The 10,551-nt window shown below is 47.0% G+C and overlaps 1 protein-coding gene across 1 annotated transcript in view; it reads left to right on the forward strand.

The window, feature by feature from the left end:
- Positions 1–10,551, forward strand: part of GALNT2 (UDP-N-acetyl-alpha-D-galactosamine:polypeptide N-acetylgalactosaminyltransferase 2 (GalNAc-T2)) — a 313,641-nt gene that overhangs the window by 287,942 nt on the left and 15,148 nt on the right. The window contains exons 12-15 of the mRNA XM_006868576.1: positions 3,531–3,623; positions 3,914–3,997; positions 6,583–6,709; positions 9,007–9,126. Of these exons, the coding sequence (XP_006868638.1) occupies positions 3,531–3,623; positions 3,914–3,997; positions 6,583–6,709; positions 9,007–9,126 (424 nt within the window). The remainder of the gene's footprint in view (positions 1–3,530; positions 3,624–3,913; positions 3,998–6,582; positions 6,710–9,006; positions 9,127–10,551) is intronic.

Raw genomic sequence — 10,551 nt, forward strand, 5'->3', positions numbered from 1 at the left:
GAAACTACCAGCTGCTCCGCGGGAGAAAGATGAGGCATTCTACTCCCGTAAAGATTTACACCCTCGGAAACCCTGTGCAGGGTCGCTATGGGTCGGAACCGACTCGACAGCACATAACAACAACAACAACAACCCTCAGCCCAAACACGCATCATACACACATCCACTGTGTACTGTGCTGTTGTTAGGTGCCATTGAGTCAGTTCTGACTCATAGCAACCCTTTGTGTAAGAGAACGAAACACCACCCGGTCCTCCTCCCTCCTCACCATCTTTCCTGTGTTTGGACCCATTGTTGCAGTTGCTGTGTCAAACCATGTCACTGAGGGTCGTCTTCTTTCGCACTGACCCTCTACTTTACCAAACATGATGTCCTTCTCCAGGGACTGGTCCTACCTGAGAACCTGTTCAAGGTACACGAGGCATAGCCTCACCATCTTCACTTCCAAGGAACATTTTGACGGTCCTTCTTCCAAGACAGATTTGTACATTCTTCTGACACTCGATGGTGGATTCGGTGTTCTTCACCAACACTGTTATTCAGATGCATCAGTTTTTGTCTGGTCTTCACTTTTCATTGTTCAACTTTCACATATATATGAGGTGATTGAAAATACCATGACTTGTTTGGGTCAGAGGCACCTTATTCCTCACAGTGACATCTTTGCTCTTTAACACTTTAAACAGGTCTTTTGCAGCAGATTTGCTCAGGGCAGCTCATCAGTTGATTTCTTGACTGCCGCTTCCGTGGATGTTGATGCCAGTAAAATGAAATCCTTGACAGCTTCAATCTTTTCTCTGTTTATCATAATGTTGCTTATTGGTTCTGTTGTGAGGGTTTTGTTTTCTTTATCCTGAGGTGGAAGTCTTTGATCTTCATCAGTACATCTTCGACTCCTCTTCAGTTTCAGCAAGCAAGGTTGTATCATGTGCATATCACAGTTTATTAATGAGCCTTCCTCCAATCCTGATGCTGCCTTCTTCATATAGACCAGCTTCTTGGATTACTTGCGAAGCATGCAGATTGAATGTTGTTGTTGTGGTCAAGTGCTGTTGAATCGATTCTGACCCATAGCTTCCCTGTACGGGGTTTCCAAGGAGCAGCTGGTGAGTTAAAAACACTGACCTTGCAGTTAAAATGACTTTGCAGTCTGACACATTAGCCACAGCACCACACCAAGGATTGAATGAGTGTAGTGAAAGGATACAACCCTGACACACACCTTTCCTGATTTTAAACCACTCATGACCCATTGCCCTGTTTAAATGAACTGTCTCTTGGTCTGTGCCCAGATACCCCATGAGCACAGTTAAGTGTTCTGGAATTCCTGGTCTTCACAATGGTGTCCATAGTTTCTTGTGATCCACACAGTAGAATATCTTTGCACAGTCAATAAAATGCAAATAAACATTCATCTGGTATTCTCTACTTTCGGCCAAGATCCATCTTATGTCAACAGTGATGTTCTGAAGTCCACGTTCTCTTCTAAATCCAGCTTGCCTCTCGGGCTCTCTTGATAAGTTCCACATTCTGTTGAGTCGCCATTCTTTGGAATGGGTAGAAATATGGATCTCTTCTAGTCGGTTGGCCAGGCAGCTGTCTTCCAAACTTTTTGGCAGAGACAAGTGAACACCTCCAGCACTGCACTGGTTGCTGAAGCATTTCATTTGATATTCCATCAGTAGCTCCTTCATTGCAGCTTAGACGTCTTCCTTCAGTACCATAGATTCTTGATCAGATGCTACCTCCTGAAATGGTTGAATGTCCACCAGTTATTTTTCGTATAGTGATTCGGGGTTTTCTTTTCATCTTCTTTTGATGCTTCCTGCATCATTCCATAACTTACCCATAGAATCCTTCAGTATTGCAACTTGAGGCTCGACTTTTTTCTCTCAGCTTGAGAAGTGCCAATTGTGTTCTTCCCTTTTGGTTTGACAACTTCTGGTGTTTGCACATTTCATTACACTATTTGACTTTGTCTTCTCCAGCTAGCTGCCCTTTGAAACTTTCTGTTCAGCTCTTTTACTTCACTATTTCTTCCACTTGCTTTACCTTCTCTACATTCAAGAGCAAGTTTCAGAGTCTTCTGACATCCATTTTGGTCTTTCTTCCCGCTTGTCTTTTTAATGACCTGTTGCTTCTCTCATGTATGATGTTCTTGGGATCGTCCCACAGCTTGTCTGGTCTTTGGTCATTAATGTTTAATGTAGCAAATTGATTCCTGAGATGGTCGTTAAATTTATCTGGGATATATTCAGGGTGGGATTTTGACTGTCTTGGACATATCTTAATTTTCTTCATCTTCACCTCGAAGTTGCATATGAGCGATTCATGGTCTGTTCCACAGTCAGCTTTTGGCCTTGTTCTAGCTGATGATGTTAAGCTCCTCCATTGTCTCTGCACAGATATAGCCGCTTTGATTCCTGCGTATCCCATCTCTCCAAGCCCACATCTATTATTGTCATTTATGTTGTTGAGAAAGGTATTTGCAATGAATAAATCATTGGTCTTGCAAGATTTTATCATGGGCTCTCCAGCGTCATTTCTATCCCAAAGGCTGTATTTATTTTCCCATTGTCATTGTTCTTCTGATTGCAACTTTCACATTTCTGTCATCAGTAATTATCAGTGTATCTTGATTACATGTTTGATCAATTTCAGACTGAAGAAGTTGGTAGATTTCTTCATCTTTGGCTTTAGTGATTCATATACAAATTTGGATATTAGTCATATTAATGGGTTTTCCTTGTATGTGTGTGGATATTATCCTACAGTTGACTGTATTTGTACTTCAAGACTGATCTTGAAATGTTCTTTTTGGCAATGAATGCAACTCCATTCCTTTTCAGTTTGTTATTACTGGCATTATAAACCATATGACTATCCAATTCAAAATGACCACTAACAGCCCGTTTCAGATCACAAGTACCTAGGATGTTATTAATTTACGGCAACTTCCACTTTTTCTAGATTCAACTTTCATACTTTCTACATTTTGATAAGTGTCTCTCCTCTTCAGACCACTAATCTTTGCCCAGACAGAGCACTGTCTCAGCTCAGCTTCTGCAATAAAAAGCTCCTATCTATTAGCATTCTTCCAGAGCTCCCTAGTCATGTTGTAGCCACACAGGAAACCAAGAATTGTTCTGCGCCTGCCCTCTGGTACCTGTCTTCTGTGCATGTGTGAATGAGTTCCTACAAAGTAGCGCTCATCATCTCCATTGAAGTACAGCTCCAATCCCTTCTTTAAAATGCCTCAGCGCTGTCTTCCTCACTTTGCCATTTGTCCTTTGACAGTCTGTGTGCCGTGGGAGACAAGAGAGTACCTTTTGTTACGTGTGAACCCACTTTGTACATACACAGCTCAGGTGTTGTATAGGAAAGGTGCCCAGCCCTGGCTGCTCGCTGTTCCATGCCATGTGCCAGCACACCTGGAAGCCTGTTACGTGTCACTCAGAGCAGACATGTACAAACAGGGATGCTGACCGAGAAATCACATCATTGCTCAAGAAGATGTGTTTTGTTTCCAGAAACACTCGCCGGGCCGCAGAGGTGTGGATGGATGAATACAAGAACTTCTATTATGCGGCGGTGCCTTCAGCCAGAAATGTCCCTTATGGAAAGTAAGTGTCAGGGCTTCATCTGGGCCATGGTCCATTCATGGGCTGGAATGGGGAACAGCAGCCAGATGTCAAAGGGGGCCTACCGGACCAGGTCAGGTAGGGCCAGGGTTGGTGGGCACACAGAGGCGGCAGATGGGCCAGGGGTGATGAATGACGTGGGGTTGGGGTGGCTAGAGAAGGTGGAGACAGGCCAAGGTGACCACTGTTTGTCACCGGGAGCTTTGAAAGTTAGGTGTAAGGAACCGCATCCATCCTAAGACTTGTAAAGAGTTTTTGTTTTCCCTTTCCAGTATTCAGAGCAGATTGGAACTTCGGAAGAAACTTAGTTGCAAGCCTTTCAAATGGTACCTTGAAAACGTCTATCCAGAATTAAGGTGAGTCCAAGGGAGCTGGATTTGACCCTGTTCAGGCTGGCACCTAAACAGAAGATTTCGGAGCAGGATCTGCTCAGCCCTTCAGGAATTGGACGGGGTAGAGAGATGGAATAAAGTCTGTGCTTATGACAGGTGGCTAGATGCAGACCACGAGCTCAGTTCCCAGAGACAGCCGTCCAAAGCGTCCCTGAGAAAGCACTCCCAGAATCATAGAGCCGCACTCCTCCCATCTGAGTGGCCCTCTTTTCAAATAGGAGACAACCCGATGGTATCATCTAGTGTCAGCTGATTCCCCACTGTCTAGGTGCCGGAAGGGCACTTCTAAATGGCCAGAGGACGTGGCTCCCCAGTCCCAGCCTAATGTCCATTCTGTGCTGATTGCTGCTGACCCCACCCTGTGTAGGCAGTGTCTGCCCTGCCCCTCGGCCACCCTGGTCTGCCTTCTGAGTCCTTGGCCTTACTGATTGCGCCTCTGCTTCCATTCTGCGTGAATTTCTTAGAGAGCATTAGGAAGCAACAGGTGGAACTGCTGGGGAAGAGAGTGCAGGCTTACTGGGGGATGCTGGTGACTACCGTTGGCCCAGCAGGGTCTAAGAGAGCCTTTGAGACCCAGCCTTTTCTGCGTCACTGCTGGGTAGGCAGTGGGACAGGGCCTCTCACCTCGAGGCCAGCTTGGCCCACATTACCCCCTGCTTTCCTCTGGGAGCATCAGTGTCAGTAGACGGACTCGGCTAAGCCTGTCTCTACACTGGCCTTCATCTTCCGTTCATAGCAGCTCCATGCCCTGTGGGACCATTGATAACCTTCTCGGTTGATCTATAGGTCTGCTGGGCCTCAAGATCCATTTGAACTTCATCTTTTTAAAAGGACTGCCGGACAGGTTTTATCTTAATGCAGCACATTCCTTATTTTAAATATTCCCAGAGCATTTTGTAGCAAGTTGCATATCTCCTTCATGGTGACTGCGAACGCACCATTATCTCTCCGCTAATGGCCCCATCTCAGTCCGGTCTTGAAGATTTGTTGGAGGAAACTGAGCTTTGCTCCTCACTACCGTGACTTACATGGCTCCTTGGAGTTGTTTCCTGGGCTTTTAAAGTAATGTATGAGACCCTGTACCCTCCCTCCGTGCCTTCGAGAAAGAGAGGCAGAAACAAATGGTCTCCCTCCCACTAGTCCCCTCGGCATGAGTGACCTTGTTGGGAGCAGAGAGCAGTGCAGGCCATCAGTGGAAACCCCTGTCAGTTGTCATTTCTCAGCCAATGAGGGGCTTCACAACAGTGGGTTTCAGCCCAGAATGGTACCCATTTTGTTTCTGCTGATACTGCCGCCTGTGACTTGGTGGATAACAATACCATTGAATTGTAGCTTCATTCTGGGATCACCCGGGATTTGGGGTGGCATTGAGACCCCCTGCACACACTTAAGGCTACCACCTAAGCTAAATCAGTACTGTTGTTGTTGTTAAGTGCCGTGGAGTCAGTTCCAACTCATAGTGAACTTACATAGGGTTTCCAAGGAGCGACGGATAAGTTTTGAACCGCCAACCTTGTGATAAGCAGTCCAGTGTTTATCCTACAGTGCCACACCAGGACCTGGTAAATCTATGCTTTTCACTTGTCTGTGCAGGGCAAGGGCATTAGCAATCAAGTGTTTTATTGAGGGCTTCGTGTGGTCCAGGCATCATGCTGTCCGCTGTAAATGTTTTATGTAACTGTTGATACAGGTCTGTTTTGGTATCAAAGAGGGAAGGAGTCCTGGTGGCACAGCTTTTAAGCGCTTAGCTGCTACCCCAAAGTTGACGGTTCAAATCCACCAGCTGCTCCATGGCAGTCTGCTCCAGTAAAGATTGCAGTCTAGGTGACTCCACAGGGAAGGCAGTCCCACTGTGTCCTACAAGACCACTCCTGATGTGGTGTGCACGCTGTAGCTAGATCTGATCACACGCATGGCTTTCCTAAAGGTCTTTGGTCAGTGCAACATCGAAGGGTACACCCACTCCTGAGACCAAGTTGTTATGTGGAAAATGGAGGCTGACCACATCAGATCATAGGATAGAGGCTGACTACATCAATACATGACTAACAGATTACATCATTACACCACTGCCAAACTACATTATGACGTAACTGCAAACCACTAAGGATTATGGCCCAGTTAGCTGACACATAACCCTAACCCTCACAGCCAAGCTTACACTAGTCTTGCACCTCGGCATTTGCTAATGTTAGGCGTTCATCATTAATGTGCAAACTGGTCACATAATAGAAATGTTACTATTGTCGTAAATACAAAACATTGGATAGTGAGATAGTTGATAAGTGAGGAGTAGGTTATTCAGAGCTTTTTCTTTGCAGAAAAGATTCTTGATACTGAATATAAAGAACACTTCTCCAACTTCAAATCTTAAAAATGTTTGAAATACAAGGACTCAAGGGAAACACAGCCTCACTGATGTGCCGCAGCTGCGCAGCCACAGACTGTGGCCTTCCTGACACTGTGATGAATCCCTGAGCAGAACTGCTCATGGAAGGCAGCTGCTGTGTCTGTGGAATGTAGCTGTTGATTCTCATGTTGCTTTTCAGGGTTCCAGACCATCAGGATATTGCTTTTGGGGCTTTGCAGCAGGGAACCAACTGCCTCGATACTTTGGGACATTTTGCCGATGGTGTTGTTGGAGTATATGAGTGTCACAATGCTGGGGGAAACCAGGTATGTGTGTGGATAAACTGGGGGACCCAGGGTCCAGCACTGAAGGGACGTGGGCTCGAGGCTAAGAACCCCATTGCATGCCTATGACCAGAAGTACTGGCTTCTGCACAGCCAGTCTTGGGGGCCAGTGAGAAGCCACCTAGTTGGCACCAGCATCATCCTTAGCTTCCTGGGGCCTTTAGGCCCAGGCCCTGCTTCAGCACAAACACGTATACTGGCTGTTTGTTGATCCCATGCTCCCAGTGTCCAGGCCAGTGCAGGGTCCCCATGCTTGACCGGCTCCCTGCCTCCCCCCGTTCAACCAGCTTATCCTCCTGGTCACTATGGGTCGGAACTGACTCGACAGCACTTAACAACAGAGAGCTTCCAAGGAGTGACCTGGTGGGTGTGAACCATCGACTTTGTAGTTGGCAGGCCAGTGCTTTTCCTCTAGCACCACACTAGGACTCCACATTGCTTGGGACATCCTGAATCAGACCAGTGAGGCAGAGAGTGGTGATTGTTACCCTGGGGCTGTCTGGGTCAGTTCCCTCCTGGAGCTGCCCCCAGGATTGGCCTTTCCCCCGGCCTCTGGTCTCAAGGATGAGCCCAGGAGTCAGAACCTCCTTAGTTGGTTGGTTTTTAATCTTGACCTATGGCATGTGAATGCACCCTTGTGCTCTTGTCCGAGGCCCCACAAGAGGGAGGTGGGGACTCACAAGGAGGGATCCAAAAGAAGAAAGGAGGTAAAATGGAGTTGTTGTTAAGTGCCATCGAGTTGATTCCGACCCATAGCGACCCTGTATAGGGTTTCCCAAGAGCAGCTGGTGAGCTTGGACTGCAGTTCAAACAGCTTTGCAGTCTGGTGCATTAACCCACAGCGTAGAGGAGGAAAAAGTGAAGGGACTGAGAAGACATAAGATGAAAGGAGGAAAAGTTAAATAAGGGTGAGGGGTGGCTTCAGAACGATGGTGGAAACATGGAATTAAAAGATAGGGAAACGTTTGCATGATCTTTTTGAAGCCCCCTCTGGGCAGGGAAAGGAGGAAGGACAAGGTCCACTTCTGCTGTGTGCACCACCGGGAGGGCTTCTGTGTCCTTATGGGCTTACAGTCTAAGGCTCCTTCAGTCACATGTGGTTCGAAGGCCCTACTGGCAAAGCGAGACTGCTGTGTGATCCTCTTGGATTCTCCTCTGAGCCAGCAGTAGGCGCCGCACGCTCATCATTCCTCTTGGAGCCCAGGTTTGGTTGGGGCAAGGAGTGTTCTTTCTACACTGATGGGACATCAATGTGCAAGTAGCAAAGGCAGTGAGTTAGGGGAGAGACTGTGTTACCTGTTTTATCTATAATCATCATGCATGCAATTTATTAAAATGTCACAATAAACTCAGCTTTTTGAAGAGGCTAGATGGTAGACTTAATTCTCAGGAAACTTAATGTTGTTGCTGTTGTTATGTGCCATGGAGTCAGTTCTGAGTCATAGCGACCCACTACAGGGTTTCCGAGCCTGTAAATCTTTACGGGAGTAGAAAGCCTCCTCTTTCTCCCGTATAATAGCTGGTAGTTTTGAACTACCAGCTATTCTGACCTTGAGGTTCACAGCCCGATTCGTAACCACTACGCTACAAGCACTCCTATGCCTAGGTAGGGGCAGTAATTCCATTGTTCCCTTGGGGAAAGGTTTTACAACTCACCTTTCATAACGGAAATATGAATTTGGTCCTCTTAGTTGCATTTGGATCAAAACAGTTAATACTGTTGATCCTAACTGCTGAGGTTCTCAAAGCACTTTCGCACATCTGTTTGGACTGCGAGGTTGGTTTTAACCACAAGGTCAGTGGTTCAAGCTCACCAGTCATTCACTCCTTGGAAATCCTATACAGGGTCGCTATGGGTTGAAAGGAGCTCTGGTAGCATAGTGGTTACGAATCAGGCTGCCAACTGCAAGGTCAGCAGCTCAAAACTACCAGCTGTTCCGCCAGAGAAAGATGAGGCTTTCTGCTCCCCTAAAGATTTACAGCCTCGGAAATCCTGTACAGGGTCGCTATGGGTCGGAACCGACTCGACGGCACTTAACAACAACAACAATGAATTGGAACCAGCTCGGCGGCAGTTCACAACAATAGCAACAACCTACAGGTCCACTTACTGTTCGAGCATGAAGCCACCTCAGACATTTCCCTTAGAAAGTAACCTCTGGGTTCTGAGTTGGTTAAAGAGTTTAGAATCTTAGTTCCCCAACATTATTGCTTTCCGTTCATTTCTTTTGTTGTTTGGTACTTTGTGCGTGCATGTGATTTCTGGGTTTGTGTTCTAGGAATGGGCCTTAACAAAGGACAAGTCAGTGAAACACATGGATTTGTGCCTTACCGTGGTGGACCGTGCTCCTGGCTCTCTCATAAAGCTCCAGGGCTGCAGAGAAAATGACAGCAGACAGGTGAGGCCCTGAGTTCCCCAGCTACAGTGTGCTGTGTGTGTGTATCTGTGTCAGTGTGTGCTTCCCCATGTGACCTCCATGCTCTCCTCTGTACCCCAGCATGCCACATGGTTTTAGGGGGCAGAGGACAGCCCCTCCATCACTGCGCCGTGACTATACTGAATTGGGGTCAGGGAGGCACTCAGGGCGCTGGGGAGGACCTCACATCCTGGCTTCTAGGCCCCTCCTGTCTTCGGCTTCCCTGACCTTCTGATGGTTCCAGCTATGTTTGGGCTTTCCCTTGATTTGGAATGAGAGGGAAGGGCTATCCTTTCCAGCTACAGACTCCGATTGTGCCGAGGTTCTGTAAGGACCTGCCCTGGGCAGGCTGTGAGAGGCGCTGTCACATCACTCCCTCAGCTGTGTGGGGGGTCAGCAGTGCTTTTGGTCTGTTTCTCAGTTCTTGTTTGGGTCTGCCATGGTGTCCAGGACACCCTGGGAGTGCACGTCTAACGTAGTTTGGCTGGGCATCATGCCTTCAGGGGCTTGTCAGAACCCCCAGGCTCTGGGGCAACCGAGCTCCGCCTACAAGTGCAGAGAGATGAGGACAAAGCAGGGTCCTACTGCCTGTAGTTTCTCCATAAAATCTAAAGCAATGTGCTGGCCAACCTGCAGTGACAGTATGACCCCGGGGTACAGAAGTCCCCCATGTGGGTCAGCGAGAGAAATGCTAACCTGAGTCCATGAGACTGCTGTTTGTGAAGCTCTGTTGGCAAAACACATGTGTTTTTATTGTGGTTTTTTTTTTCAGTCACTCTCCTCCTTTTGTCAAAAAACATCTTTCCTAACCTCACAGTCAGTCCTGATGGCGATTATTCACCAATGTACCGCAAGAGTCTTATCCCCATTTCCTTTTGCCAGCCCGGTCCCAAAGGAATGGAAATCATTAATTACCCCACTAACTTTTTTTTTTTTTTTTAACTGACAAGACATTTTTATTCACATTTTTTTTTGCCTGGTTTTTAAGTTTTATTTTTAATTATGTGACCATTTACATGGGAGAACATCAGTTTTACATTCATCCTATCGTATATTGTTTCATTGCCATGGTTACAACCCCTTCCATGCATCATCAACCAACCAAAGGGTACATCTTACAAGTCTGCCGCCCTCCCTGGCTCCTGAGTCCCCAGCTGCTCCATCTCTCCACGTCATCATCTCTGCCTCCATCTCAGGGATCGATGCCTCTCTGGGTAGGGTTTCGCTCTCCACTCTTCTTCCTTCATGGTTCCAGGGACCTCCGCTCCCAGCCTTCAAAGTCAATTACTCCCCTCCTTGCCACAAAATGTCTACTTTTACATTTACAACCTTCACAATCAGTCCTGGTAACAAGTGTTCACCCTTGTATCACAAGAGACATATCCGCATTTCATTTCATCAGCCCTA

Source organism: Chrysochloris asiatica, unplaced genomic scaffold (assembly GCF_000296735.1).
Source record: "Chrysochloris asiatica unplaced genomic scaffold, ChrAsi1.0 scaffold00119, whole genome shotgun sequence".
Taxonomy (NCBI): domain Eukaryota; kingdom Metazoa; phylum Chordata; class Mammalia; order Afrosoricida; family Chrysochloridae; genus Chrysochloris; species Chrysochloris asiatica.